The sequence below is a fragment of the Chenopodium album genome, chromosome 11, assembly GCF_948465745.1.
Source record: "Chenopodium album chromosome 11, dcCheAlbu1.1, whole genome shotgun sequence".
In the NCBI taxonomy this organism is placed as follows: domain Eukaryota; kingdom Viridiplantae; phylum Streptophyta; class Magnoliopsida; order Caryophyllales; family Amaranthaceae; genus Chenopodium; species Chenopodium album.
This window is the reverse complement of record NC_137844.1, coordinates 12,913,095-12,928,782: the sequence shown is the minus strand read 5'-3', so window position 1 is coordinate 12,928,782 and position 15,688 is coordinate 12,913,095. Positions and strand designations below refer to the sequence as shown.

Below are 15,688 nucleotides of genomic sequence, written 5' to 3'. Positions count from 1 at the left end.
TCTCTAGTGTCAATTGTTGTTCTCCAAATTGATGAATTGAAAACTATCAATTATGAAGGGTCATGAAAATATCTTGTTTTATTTTAAGTTTCTCCGCATATAATAGGATGTTCCCAAGAATTAGGTGCTATGTCAAAAATGACTTGGCGAATTAATAATAATTGGAGTGGAAAATGGGCCAGCCAATAATACTATAATAGTATATACAGTAAAAATAATAAAATATAGATATATACACACATATACGTAACTTTATCCAAGCAATCAATAAAATGTGGGATATAAGCCACACCTAATTCATGAAACTTATGAAAAAAAGGTTGAGAAGCAGAGAAGACTAAGATTAAACCTGAGTAAGCCATGGAAGAAACTGGAGAACCACCATCAAACGGAACCAACTCGAATGCGATAGACGATGAAACGGCTCTCACTCAGCAAAATATGGAAGCAGATGAGGCTTCTGTAAATGGAGAAGCAGACCTTGAAAACAACTTCCTAAATCAGCCGCTCTTAAAGAGAAACAGAACACTATCTGCTAGTCACTTAGCTATGGTGGGAGCAAAGGTTTCGTATATAGAAAGCCTCGATTACGAGTACGTTTTCTCACTCTAATCTTACTCAATCTTGAATCTCCTTCAACTTATAATGGTTTTGTAAGAGACTGTTTTATTATGGATGTTACAGGATCAATGAGAATGATTTGTTTAAACAAGATTGGAGAAGTCGATCTAAGATACAAGTATTACAATACGTGTTCTTGAAATGGAAACTTGCATTTCTGGTGGGACTGTTAACTGGCCTTATAGCTACCCTTATAAATCTTGCAGTTGAGAACATTTCTGGATATAAGTTGCTTCTTGTGTCAGGCTTTCTGGAGCAGGAAAGGTATTTCTGATTGTTTAATCTTTTATTAATATATTTATTTATTTATATTCAAATAAATAAAGATTAAAATATATTCCTCTAAATTTGAGGGCAAATTTTTTGGGTGCAGGTATATGATGGGGTTGATTGTGTTGACAGGAGCTAACTTTTTACTGACTCTAAGTTCTACAGTGTTAGTTGTTTTCTTTGCTCCTACTGCTGCTGGACCTGGTATACCTGAAATCAAAGCATACCTTAATGGTATTGATACCCCAAATATGTATGGATTGCCAACCTTGCTTGTTAAGGTTAGTATGTTCTTATTCCCAAATCCCTCTGTCCATGTTTGATTCAATAAGATTAGAAAGTGAATCTGATTTTGAACATTAGTGATGTGAGATATAATTGATATTGGAAAGCATATGAATGTATATTCCGATATTTGATTATATGTTATATACCTGACACTGACTGATAATTCACACATGATCATCTCTTTCAAAAGATAAATTTGTGGAATCCCGCCCATAGGTTTTCTTTTTCTGTATTCTTAAATTATAGGAAATTTTAGTTGTCTGGTGAAAAAGTTGCAGGTATGAGTTTAATTGGCATTAATTGTAGCTCAAAGTATCTATGCCAATGATTGCGCATAGTGGGAAAAGGCTTTATTTGGTTCAACATGCTTTTTCATACCTTATGATCATACAAAAAGTATATCCCATTCCCCCCACCAGAAAAGTTGGAAAAGAAACCCAAGAGAACCTATTAAAAGTGGATAATATTTCAAAGACTAACAAAGAAATAAGACTAAGAAATAATGAAGCTTGACGAAGATATTGGCCACAAATCTATTTCTTAGAATAGCAAAGATATACTTATGTATAATATAAGGTACTAGAGTACATAAATGATTATTTCAAAAAAAAAAAAAAAAAAAAAAAAAATACATAAATGAAATATTTAACTGAGGAACTAATACCTGGATGATGTCTGAAAATGTTACTTTTTTCTGCTGTGTCAGATATTTGGGAGCATAGGAGCAGTCTCTGCTGGCTTGGACCTTGGCAAAGAAGGGCCCTTAGTGCACATTGGTGCATGCATTGCTTCGTTACTAGGCCAGGGTGGAACAGAAAAGCATCGGGTTAAATGGCGGTGGTATCGTTACATGAACAATGACAGGGATCGGAGAGATCTAATCACCTGTGGATCTTCTTCAGGAGTTTGTGCAGCTTTTAGGTCTCCAGTGGGAGGGGTTCTCTTTGCTCTGGAAGAAGTGGCAACGTGGTGGAGGAGTGCTCTCCTTTGGAGAACTTTCTTCAGCACAGCAGTTGTGGTTGTAGTGCTCAGGACTTTCATTGAGTACTGCAGCTCTGGAGAATGTGGACTTTTTGGCAGAGGAGGACTCATCATGTTTGATGTGAGCAATGTTGTTGTGCATTACCATCTGATGGATATCATCCCTGTCACCCTCATAGGACTCATTGGTGGTGTTCTCGGAAGTCTTTACAACTATGCCCTGCACAAAATTCTCAGACTTTACAATCTCATTAACGAGTAAGCAACATATAAACCAATTTTGATTTCTTGAATTAATCTACTGTTTCATCGAATCTGATTCTAGATAACCTGAATATATCATAGTCTTCATGGTCATAGAAACAAAAATCAATACAAAAAGGAACTATATATTGTTCAGTTTTTACATCATGTTTAGTAGACAAAGAATTAATGATGGGGTATTATCTACAAAATCTATTAGGATATACAAGACTAACTAATTATCTTCTTAGATTGATACACATATCATCATCAAGTATTCTCTTCTCAAATCATTGTTCTAAATCACACTACATAATCATTTAAAATAAATTCTAACATGTCTAACATATAGTTAACTTCAAAGTTCCTCGTGTTACTTTATGCATTGTAAACTCAAAAACCTTTAATATAATACTGGCTTATACTTCGCTTATTATACATTCTAAGGTCAAATCCAAAATCACGCTACCGTGTCCATAGAAAATATTATCTACTTGTCCACAGCAATTCATGGGGAACAGGGGAAGTTCCCCATGGGCAGAAGCCTCTCCTATAAAGACGATTTCACTCTCTTTTCAAACAGATTCTTTTTCAAATTGTGGGATTGAGCCACTTTTTGCAATATCCTACCATCTTCATTCATAAATATCTTCCACAAATCTGTTTCTTCACTTGAATGAACATTCATAATGTTGAAATGATCAAATGACAAGGAAACAAGTGATGGTGCATTTCTTGGACATCAACATAAATCATTCTATTTGTAACAAAAAACAATTGCATTGCCATCATCATCATCTAAAACCTTATATACTGAGTTTTGATCCATGTTCCTGAAGATATTCTATCCTGCTGCAGGAGGGGAAAATTAGCAAAGATCCTTCTAAGTCTTACGGTCTCAGTTTTTACCTCTGTGTGCATGTATGGCTTGCCATTCCTTGTGAGTTGCACAGAATGTGATCCATCCCTATCAAATTTTGACTGCTCCACGACAGGAAGAACAGGGAACTACAAGAGATTCAACTGCCCAAAAGGCTATTACAATGACCTTGCCAGCTTACTGTTTTCTACCAATGATGATGCTGTTCGAAATATCTTCTCCACAAATACACCAGGAGAGTTTCGCCCAATCACTCTCGTGATATACTTTGTGTTGTATTGTATCCTGGGACTCTTTACCTTTGGCATTGCTGTACCTTCTGGACTCTTCCTACCTATCATTCTCATAGGTTCAGCATATGGCCGTTTGCTTGGCATTGCCATGGGAAGTTACACAAAGATTGATCGAGGGCTTTATGCAGTCCTAGGTGCAGCATCTCTCATGGCTGGCTCGATGAGGATGACTGTGTCACTTTGTGTGATTTTCCTCGAACTCACCAACAACCTCTTGTTACTCCCCATAACAATGCTCGTGCTTCTCATTGCAAAATCAGTGGGAGATTGCTTTAACTTGAGTATCTATGAGATCATACTAGAACTAAAAGGCCTACCTTTCTTAGATGCAAATCCTGAACCATGGATGAGAAATATCACTGTTGGAGAGCTTGCTGATGTGAAGCCTCCAGTAGTTAGCCTTCGAGGAGTTGAGAAGGTATCACGAATTGTAGATATCCTGAAAAATACTACACACAATGGTTTCCCTGTCATAGATGATCATACAACAATCCCATCAAGAGGCAATATAAAGGCAAGGGAGTTGCACGGGCTAATTTTAAGAGCTCATCTTGTAGCTGTGTTGAAGAAAAAGTGGTTTTTGGAGCAGCCAAGAAGAACAGAAGAATGGGAAGTAAGAGAGAAATTTACCTGGGCTGAATTAGCAGAAAGAGACCTGAACTTCGAGCAAGTAGCCATAGAAAAGCATGAAATGGGGATGTATGTTGATCTGCACCCTTTCACAAACAAAACTCCTTATACCGTGATAGAGGACATGTCAGCTGCAAAGGCAATGGTACTGTTCAGGCAGGTTGCACTTCGCCATATGCTCATCGTACCAAAGTACCAAGGTGATGGGGTAAGTTACAATCTGTTATATCTCGTAAAACATCTTACTACCTGCAAAAATCTTAGTGAATACAACCTTTTGGCCTTGTGGGTGACATATCCCAAGGAGTTGAAAATGAACAGCTTCTGAGCGGTCACTTTTTCCAGCACCTAATCATATGGTTTTATTTCTTTTTGCAGATATATCCTGTGATCGGAATCTTAACAAGGCAAGATTTGAGAGCCCACAACATTCAGAGTGTGTTCCCTCACATAGCAAGAGCCAAAGGCAGGGAAAAGCAGAAATGAATTCATCCAAAAGCTCAGATGTGCAGAATTTGTCTTCTCAAATCAATAGATTTGCATTGCATTTTTTCCACAGCTCTCAATTTTGCATTCTTTGTTCCTATATAATATGTACAAGGTTGTAAATTTTAAAGAATAGTCATAAGTAAAGTTTGTGTAGGCTCCCCACACATTACATATTATCAATCTATAAAGGAACACATTCACTACAAAAGCAGCACTGCAATAGGAGCTCATATTCAACATTTCTTGTACAGTTTCCTCCCCTTTCTGGCTTTACTCAGCTTCTATGTTGCTAAACATACACGCCCGAATTCAAACATAGAGGCATTAGTCAATGCTTAGTCTCATTGATTCATCGGTTTCTCCCATGCCTTCATTATCAAGGTCCAACATCGGTACTCTTGGATAAGTCCAAGACCTTGACGCAACAACTAAAGCCAATATACAGTATTATGATTATCCTTGTGATGATTTCTTAGGCTTCTTTTTTTTGGACGCCTTTTTTTTATCATTCGACCCAGAGCCTCGTTTAAATATGGCCAAAACCTCAATACTGCAATAAAAATAGAATATAGTTATTAGTAAATTAAGAAAAAGCATCATCACGCAATATCAACCTGATCCCTATTAGAAGAAAGACTATTACTTATCAGTTTACTTGAGGGGAGCAGAATAAACTAGAAACACTTAATCTTCTGATGAATGTGCAATGATAATATGAAAGATAAATACAATTCAGAGGCTATGCATGAACATTCCAGATGCCATAGACTCTGCTCAAACTAAGTTGGAACAAAATCTGTGTATATATGTTCTAGCATGGCATTGCTACACTAAACAAGACAAGTACTTGTAGAGCATTTAAACAAAGACCAAGGCATCAAACTAATATAGTCTTCTTCATTGCATGAGTTTTGTCTAACCCAGATATAAGTAACTAAAGGGAAACATTAGTAAAAATAGGATCCTATTCCACATTTCCAACACATATGTTAAATGAGACCAAACTATTACCTTAATAATGGAATTGCATCCTACCAACTAATCCAGAGTGTGAACTCTAAACCCAGTGATAGGCAGAAAATATAAAGAGACATGAACAAATATTAATATGAAGTACATGAACTTCTTAGATTTTCAATGTTGTTTCTGTATAGGGTAGCTAAAACTTCTAGGAATGAGAGACTGAAATATGCATCATCGCCATCATGGATAAAAACTTTTAATGAAGCAATCCGCAATAAATACAAAATTAGGAAAAAAAAAAATTGATATGAAGAGGAAGAGGATTTAGGGAAGTTTGATATATGGTTGAACTACATATTAGCAATGCAATTAAATCATCACTAAAATATTTTAAAACCCCAGGCCTCCCTCCCTATCTCTCTTCTATATACTCTAGATAGCAGTTCCCGTTCCATCCCCTCCAACTAACTCGCTGCTTGCTCTCAAAGATAATCCTAACACTGCATACCCACACAAGCATGCACAAATATTGTAGATAGACAGAGAAGCAGGATGTTGGGGCCTGGAGAAGGGTTAGGTTATTTTCAGGTTCTCAGGTATGGAAATTCCAGTGGACAAGTTCATGCAACCATGGTCATTCAGTACAAACAAAGCCCTGTACATAACCATGACCAGAGAAGTACACAATTCTTCACCCAAAAAAAAAAAAAAAAAGTCAGAACAGAATTGGTGTAGTCCAAACATGAAATAATGTAGAAAAATATGAAAATTAACTTGCTAATAATCAAATGAATGATTCTCTGAAGTATACAGGCATGGATAAACCAACACATATAATTTAAAATACTCAAGAAGGTTAGCATGTAGATGCAAATCAGGCTAACCTTTGTGTGCCAGGAAAAAAGTTAAAGCCATGAGCTTTTTCCAAAAGCCAAGCCTTGTTTGATAACAGCTGTTTGCAGTCCTGCAGATTAACTATGAAATTAGAAACTGACTTGTATATTTTGTTTAAAACTAAAGCATAGTTTAAGTCCATGCCCAATGCAATAATAATTATGATGACGAATCATTTATTTTTAGCACCTTTTTGAAGCTATCCCATCCACAGCTTATATAAACAAGTGTTTGAGGAAGCACATCACTTTCATCTGGCCTATTTGAGCCTTGTACATTGACAGAAGCTTCTCTTTCTCGCAAGATCCATGGTCTTTTTTCTTCTTTCAAATTTGAGGGAGAGCTACAGATTAAGGAAATAGCAAATTGAAATAAGTTTCACGCATTAGTTCATGAGCGAGTACAGAAATGTTAAATTCTTGTTCCTAAAATCACGGCCATATTGAAAGAAAGTAACTACCTGGAAGAAGCAACTGCCTTGCGCTTTACTGATGATATAGTCTGTAATGCACTAAGCAGTGAGTCATCCAGCCCTTTTCGGGGAGGATCAACCACAATTACATCAGATCCCACCAACCATGAAAGAGGTTCCTGGCCAGGTAACAAACGTCAATAAATCACAAGCTCTATTCACACGGAATTACACCCCTGTCCAAACAAAAGGAGAATTGGAAAAGAAAGATAGATTGAAAAAGAAAGGTAGGATGGTGGTGAATTAGAGTAAAGTAATATCATCTAGCACATCTTTTTCTATCCCAGTGAGAATATGAGCAACCACAGTGCCAATAAGCAAGATCTCTACATCAGGGAAAGCTCTACTTCAATCGCTAACAAAGTAGTATCAAGTCCATCTCTAATCTAATCTACATTCCCCATCAAGCCAAAGAATTTATTAGCAAGAACAGAAGATAAAACTGCCAGGGATCTTCTTTGTTAAAACCAAAGTCCCATAAAGTTGCATTAACAAGGCATATAGAATGCAAGCATCAATGCACTTGCTGTGCATAAAAAATCAGTGAGAATTACCACATTGCAAGGAATCAATATTTAGGGGAGGGCATGTTAGTCATAGTCTATTAGTAGTAACTTGGGGATTAAGTTAGAGGTTTGTTAGGGGGGATTTTCTATAAATAGGCCTCATTAGGAAGAATAAGGACATGTTGAATATTGTGAGGTTTGTTTTTGGGAGAGAGTGAGCCTCTTGCAAGCACATGCTTAGAGAGCATCCACTTCTCGAAAGTGGAATTATCATTCGAATTAGTGTAAATCCATCTTATCAATATAATCACCATTGTTCTTATTTTCTGCCATTTTTAGTGCTGCAAACATGCTAATTCCTAGCACACATATACCTCAATATAGTCTCTAAGGCCCTGATTTGCTCCACTTATTTCCACTTATTTCCCGAAAAATTAAAGTTTTGATAAAGGTTGATAAATTCCGATGGTTAAGGGTTACTTTAGCTCAATTTATGACTGAAATAAGTAAAGTTCGGATACATTCTAATACAGGTGACTAAAATGCACCCTAAAAATTGGTCACATCATGCATGAATCAACTTGCTAGGAAAATCATAATCTTTTACAGTGAAATTAAGGTACTTACTGGTTCAGCACCAATAAAATGTTTAACTTACACTAGTATCATACTATCATATAAACAAAACATCATTTAAATAGCTAAAAGAGTTTTAAGGGACATAACGCAATCGTGATGAACGATTTTCACTGCAAATAACACTCCTGTAATACTGGCGTTTCAAACATTAGACAGCTTCACAAGGCGTGACCCCTTCTATATTAATATCTTCTTTGCCCATAGATCTCAGAGCAGTTTTATAAGCAACAGCAAACATCTCAAACTCACTACACACAAATACACAATACACAACCGCTAGCCACCCAAACATTTTCCAAGTCAGTAACTAAAAATAAGAGAACTAAGGCTCTTGCCTTCAGACAATTGATATACCATGTTAGTGGCTAACTAGAACATAGCTTATATGTCAAAGTGATTGCAATCATTATCACATGTAAATATAGAGGCAAACTTTTGAGGTTGTGATTGACATCATGGACTGTCTTATAGAACCTCCTAACCCAAAAGTCTATGGGATTGAGCCAGTAAATGTACAATTTTGGAATTCCAATAAGTGGAAAGGTACATATCGAGTGATTAGAGTGACCAAAGCTTACCAGAGCAGCATCTACGTTATGCCAGCTCATGTTGCTATCAACATTTGGTAAACGGCTGACTGTCTTCTCAAAGCAGTGCTTTGACTCCTTGTTAATCTCAACACACCTGACACTTCTGCGAACCTCATGAAAAAGAGGTGCAGAAAAGACAATAGAATTTAATTAAAAGATGAGATTCGGAATCTTTTACTGTTATAAGTTAAGAGGAGTATAACTGTATAAGCCCCTTAAATATAAAAGACAAGTTCTTACCTGCATTTTTTTGCAACGGCTAATGATAATCCAATAACACCAGCTCCTCCATATAAATCAGTTACTGCTGAACCATAAGGAACATACTTATGTAACTTGCGGAGCAATGAATCAAAGGCCTATTAATGAAGAAAAAAAGTAAGTCTGCAGAAAGACAATGAATCATAGTCCTATTAATTAAGAAAAAAAATTAAGTCTGCAGAAAGACCGAAACAAATAAGCCGTGTATACTTTCAAAAGTGTGCAAGATGCATCTATGTCCTTCCATAATGGAACCAAAGACTTTGAAAATATATGATCATAATACCAAACCGATCAAATTATAAATATGAATTAAATGACTTAAAATGGACCATGTAGATTAGACCAAAATGGCAGGAAATACAATGCTTAGTAGATGTTAATGAAAACTGAATTATACATAAATCACTCCATCTCATTAAGAATGAGAGAGACTTTTCAAGATTACAGTATCATACCCGTGTATTTGCTTGTCCAAAGCTAGAAGGAGTTAGGTAGATATCAATTCCTCCAACATGCTCCCAAAAGTCTCTTTCACCAACAAGATGTCTCCATCTATTGCCAAAAATTATCTGCATTATCAACAAGTATATCTTGGTCAAAGAACTTTAAGCCCGTGCTAAGTAGTATAGTTAATTACACTAATTTTAAGAAGAGGCTGGCAGAACTCTGTTGCCTAGATTTACTAAAGACGGTGTATGGAGCAGTATCTTACAAACAATTAGGTATTAACTTTGCTATTTTCCTTTCACAATTATCTAAGAACAAACTTATACATGGAAAACAGGAAAAGTAACAGAGTGCCAATGCGCGAAGGTTCTCAGACTGACTTTTGAGATACTTTTCAGACAGTAAGTTTCTAATAACGAGTATACACAAAGATTCAGAAGTTTCTTGAGCATAAAAAAATTTACTATACATTTGTTAAACAGTACATTAGTTTCTGCTTCATTTGGAACTTTTCTGTAAACAAAGAAATTAAAACAAAAAATATATTACAATTGAAGAAGGTATCAAACTAGTAGGGACACTATTCTAACTCAAGGTGTAATTTTAAAATCTACATTCAAGGAAAGAAGAATCGTATATCTCATTCAGATAGAAACCTGCATTGGACTATTGCACAAAAGGAGTTAATATATTGACCTTTTTATTGTCCTAAAATCCTACATTTACTCCCACTCATATATACCTTTACCCCCAGTTCATTTCCCCATCAAACATTCTTTAACGAAAACTTTTGCTATATGGCAATTTGGACTCTGTCCTTTGTTTTCTATCTAATATCTCTCATAAGTTTAAATTTGCGTATGCTCTTCCCTCCCCATTTTTCTTACTTCATTGCGTTTCCCCTTCCATTTACACTATATCATTTTGCAAGGCTCTAAACTATAAACCCAGAGAACTAAAATTAATGGATCTCCTGGAAAGAATATTTAAATAAATAAAGGAAGAGTTGGATATCCCAAAGAGTGCTTTAAACTAGTCATTTGTGAAAGCAAAACAGCTTATGTCACCATATTTTCACCATATTCTTGACTCGCAAAGTATTTACTTACATTGCCGTTTGAAGTCTGAAAATTAGCCCACACGGAATGAATAATGTTAACATTGCTCCTTTGGCCACCATTTGTCCGTAAAAACTGAAAGCAAAATTCTTAAAAAATTATAACTAATAAAACGAACAGGAAAATTATTCATAAAAAAAAAAAAAAATTAACAAAAAAATGAGAAGGATTTTTGGCTTGAATTTTAAGTGCAATTTTCTAAATAGAATGCGATTTTTTTTTCCCTTTCAACAAAAAAATACTACCTCCGTTAATTTTTTAGTTGCAACAAAGAGGGTATTATTTGTGAGATTTAAAAAAAAAAAAAAAAAAAACTTCTTTGTTGCAACTAAAAATTAACGGAGGTAGTAAATAATATACACATTCGACTTCAAAAGTTTGCACATTTGGTTAAAAAAGTTGCACATCTACCATTCTCATTTTAAAAATTTCCCATTGGATTTTTCTTATATGTATATATTGATCCTTGTACCAAAGTAAAGGGTTTTTGGGCAACAGAGGTTGTTCCCATTTACTCCCTAGTCCCTCCTTACAATAACGTTTCTCTAAGAGGGGATGAGCAATATTCAGTGCACACTTTTGACCATACCAACCATTATCTATTGTGAAGACAGCAATAAGAAAACAACTATTGACAAAGAAAAAAAAAATATCCTCCTAATCAGCTTAAACTATATTTTTACATTATCTTAGCACCTAAGAGTGGTTTTTTTACTCATTTGATATTTTTTAGCTCAAAAAATATTGAATGAACAGAAAATAACATTAGGTGCACCTTACTCCTAGGTGTATATAATAATTTTCAATACAATCCACCCGTTCATCATACAGGCGATGTTAGGGCTTCCATCGACAACCAATATAAAAGTTGTATGATTATTTCTATATAATATCTGTGTCAAAAAATCCGCATCAAATATCTAAGCACCCCTATTTAAGTGAGTGTAAACACTAACATAAAAATAAGCAGCTAGAAAAATTATTCTTTCATCTCATTTCCCTCCTAGTATGTGCAGCTAATACTCAGTACTCAACCAATTCGTTATAAGTCATTAATGTGATCACACTTTTTTTTTTTTTTTGGTGTTGCTTGCATATCAATTTTCTCAACGAGTGGAGAATAAGTTCCAGGTTTCAGAAACCTTGGTCCTTACCAAATAAAAATGAGTGCCAAGTAGTATGTCTATGTGAACCTACACTTATTTGGGGCTTTTGGGCTGAAAAATGATGAAAAATACAAAGGTATACAGTTGTTGCATGCTTATACTTTACCAATAGAAAATTATGGTGCTTAGTTGATTGACAAGCCACACAAATACAAATATTTGAGGGTCTTGAGGTTTTCTCATATAAGAATACCACCCTCCAATATATGACTATCTGATGGTACTTTTTGTAATAAAGAGAGTACGAAAGTAAGATATAGGATCTTTCTTTCTCTCTTTTGCAGAATCTATGGATCTCCATCTCTAGACTACAGAAAGACATGTAAAATTAATAGCCTTATGTGCATGGGCCTCATAATTATTCCCTGACTTATGGGACGAGCTTGTCAACAGCATTTGTCAAAGGTTTAGAACTCTTTCTTATAAACGTTAAGTACAGACCATACCCTTTTCATAAACCCTCTGCAAAGCTATACCCTAAACGCATTTCCTCATTGCATAGAAATTGCAGAAAATATCTTCTCCTGCTGCCAATAGTCTTCTTCAAAATTCGGTTAAATTATTCTCTCAATCTCTCTCCCTATTTTGCCTATTAAAGTTGATCACACAAAATAAATAAACTATGAAACCATTTTACCTTTGGAGGAGTAGGGTTCAATATAATCATTATATATGAGATTTTAGGGCTACTTAGGCTATAAACATCAAAAGTAAGCATTGATTGAAGCATTGTCTTAATTTCATATATAGATTCTTCACGCTATCACATGTTGAATCCCAAAAAGCTAATAACCTAATAAGTATTTTGCTAAAATATGGTCACTAATCCTAGTTTGATTTAATATTCCTTTAATTTTCCATGATATGATCTTCCCAAAAACACAATCTCAAAAGTGATGCATAAGCAGCATAAAATTTGTTTTGGATTTCCTTATCTAGTTAAATAACTTACATTAGCCAATGAATTAAGCCTCTCAGAGCTTTGTGTTGTCTCACTTCTTGAGTTCCAAACTAATGTCACCTGCACTTTACCTAAATAAAGGTATGTCAGGCTCCAAAAGATTCATCGTAATAAAACATAAACAAAACATCTCAAATTAAACACTTGAAATTTAAGCTAGCATGTGTACAGATGATAACCATTTCTATATCTTTCAGTAAACGGAAGGGATGTGCTATGCGTTGTCACGACCATCTGCACACACTCAAATTCAATAATATGGATTAGGTTATGAATATGAAATAGCTAACCAAATCTAAAATAGCATATCAACACTAACTTGCACATATCGCAATTCACCGGTCCCCAAGTCTTCATCATACGGTTCTACTTCCAATTTAGCAATACCTAAGAAACCATACAATTATAATTGAAATAAATAAGTATATAACACTACTTCAAATATATTCATACTGTAAGTGAAACTATGCTCTACATCAAGCTTAAAAAAGCAAACCTTTTCGAAGCAGCTCAACAGCTGCGTTAATGTTGGGATGATGAGCTGCAACCCAATTAACAGACACGATTAGATAATGTAATCAACAGATGAATGAACAAGAAGGCTAGAAGCCCATGTTCTGTTCAACTTAATTTTGCTCAAATCAACCAATTTTTGCTAATCTGAAATTAGTTTGATTTGCTACAACCAACTTCTTTTGTCAAAGTAATATGTCGAACATGAAAGTAACACAGTTAAAATTGTTATTTTAAACATGTAAAACTGTGGGATAGAACTCAAAAGTCAAACCTCTGCATTCAGGAATGTCCACAACATTATGTGTACCCTCCTCATACAGGCCAATCATAGGGTTAGCTGATGAACCGCGTACAGCAAGCTTTGCTCGACATCTCCAACCATACTGCATTCCAATTTTGACATAATTAACATTAAAATGAAATTGATTCCATAATACTGCACAGAACTCACAATATACTACATTAATCCATACCAAGAGATTCTATAACAAGAAAGATTTAAATAGAAACAACACCTCAGGTTTTGTACAATAATTATCTTCTCATTTTGGGAACATAACATAAAAATCATATTATGCCTTGTATGCATTTCCATGAACCACCCTCCCCTGCTTCTATAAGCTATGGACTACAATCCTGAGTTTAGATGTCCCAAATAACAGATCACTATTCACATATTCTAAGTTAAACTACTACCTCTGTTTCATATTATTTGCAATGATTTGAGATAAGGTTGAAAATGTCTAATCGTTGCAAATAATATGAAATGAGGTAGTATTAATTTCTGTATCATAATAAAATACTTAAATTCAACAGTTGTATATAATAGTATAATTATAATCCCTTAAAAATCACACCAAACATAACTTATGAAAGTCGATTGAATGTGGCCTATCAAAGTTGGACGGAGGGAATAGTTTGAATATTTGAACAATAGCAAACATATTATTAGGCCCCGTTCACTTCACCTTATATTTGCTGAACTGAAATTATTTTTATTGAAACAAAATTATATTTGCTGAACTTAAATTATTTTTACGAACTTAAATTATTTTTACTGAATTTAAATTAATTTTACCAACTGAAATTAATTTTGCTAAACTGAAATTATTTTTACTGATTTTCTTTTATAATTCTTCTTTAAAATAACTGAATTTTACTAAACTGGACTTATTTTTACTGAACTGAAATTATTTTTACCGAAATGAAATTATTTTTACTTAATACTTATCTCCGTTTTTTATTAGTGGACACGTATTCCTTTTTAGGAAGTCTTTTTTAGTTGACACGCTTCCTTTTTGGGTAAGTTTTATACCTTGCTTTTTAAGTGTACCCCACTTGCTTTATCATTCTCTCTCACTCTCTCCTCTCCTTAATATGTGTCTAAATTGAACGTGTCAACTAAATAGAAACGGAAGAAGTATTATTTTTCTAAGGTGAAATGAACACTGTCTTAGTCACGAATGAACAAATTCAAATAAAAATTGCATAATTCATCAAATAGTAGTTCCTTTTAACCCTACAACAAATTATCCACAACAAAAACAAATAAACTAATTAATGAAATTGTCATACCAGTCTACAACTGTCAAAAGTAAAATCGGGAACACCATATCGCTTGAAGAACTCGGCAGCCTCATCAACAATACTCGGATGGTGAAGGTCATACTCGTGCGTACAACCCGAACAACTAACCAAAATCAAATAAAATCAACAAATTTGAACAAAAATGAATCAGAAATTGAAGACAAAGAAGAAATTGAAGAACATACGAGTGAAAATGGGGGCACTGAAGAGCGCAAGAGAGAGAAGAAGGAGGAGGTGAAGAATTGAGGTTGTTAGGGTTTAAGGAGAGAGAAGTAGGCGGAGCCGACGGTGGTGGTGGTGGTGGTGGTTGGGTGCGGACGGCGGCGGAGGTGAAGCGGCGGGGAGTGGTGAGAGTGGTGGAAGAGAGGTGGAGAGGAGAGAGAAAGGAGAGTAACATTTTATGTAGTTGCAGAGATTGGTAGAGAGTAGAATGGTGGAGGAATGGAGGATGGATTTGCTGTTGCTGCTGTTACTCTGCTACTCCCATGGCGGAATTGGATAATACGGAGTATGTTTTTATTTATTGTTTTGAATTTTTGAGTTAGTAGATATTTAGAAGGCCTAATTTCAGGATGGCTTGGCTTATGCATTATTTAGTTCACTTTATTTTTATTTATTGCATTTAAAATTATGCGTGGTTTTTAAGAAATTGTGTAAAGTTAATGTATATTATAATAATTTAATGATTGAAAATACAATTTTATTTAGGGTATTAATGATATATGTAGCCCTTAGAGATATATATAAGCATTAAATATACTTCTCAAAATGGAATTAAGTTGGGAATTCATGATAAAATCACGCGAAGATCGATATAATTAATGTTAATCTTTCCTCAATCTTTCCATTTTAAGCTTCTTATACATAGCT

General features: G+C 34.8%; 2 protein-coding genes across 2 annotated transcripts; one reads left to right on the top strand and one right to left on the bottom strand.

The window, feature by feature from the left end:
• The first annotated feature begins 246 nt into the window (after window positions 1-246).
• Window positions 247-4,903, top strand: LOC145567406 (chloride channel protein CLC-b-like). The gene is made up of 6 exons (XM_081626675.1): window positions 247-593; window positions 685-885; window positions 995-1,172; window positions 1,886-2,418; window positions 3,262-4,414; window positions 4,585-4,903. Exons 1-6 carry the CDS (start codon window positions 361-363, stop codon window positions 4,690-4,692), a joined length of 2,406 nt encoding a protein of 801 aa, XP_081482801.1. The 5' UTR covers window positions 247-360; the 3' UTR covers window positions 4,693-4,903.
• A 135-nt stretch (window positions 4,904-5,038) lies between these two features.
• On the bottom strand, window positions 5,039-15,375 carry LOC145567407 (uncharacterized). Its single transcript, XM_081626676.1, has 15 exons — window positions 15,004-15,375; window positions 14,807-14,921; window positions 13,503-13,614; window positions 13,212-13,256; window positions 13,035-13,102; window positions 12,895-12,949; window positions 12,707-12,786; window positions 10,580-10,663; window positions 9,479-9,592; window positions 9,000-9,118; window positions 8,748-8,862; window positions 7,013-7,143; window positions 6,742-6,895; window positions 6,543-6,622; window positions 5,039-5,245 (listed from the first exon to the last, which is right to left on the bottom strand). The coding sequence occupies exons 1-15, from the start codon at window positions 15,213-15,215 to the stop codon at window positions 5,149-5,151; spliced, it is 1,581 nt and encodes a 526-aa protein (XP_081482802.1). The 5' UTR covers window positions 15,216-15,375; the 3' UTR covers window positions 5,039-5,148.
• Window positions 15,376-15,688: the final 313 nt, after the last annotated feature.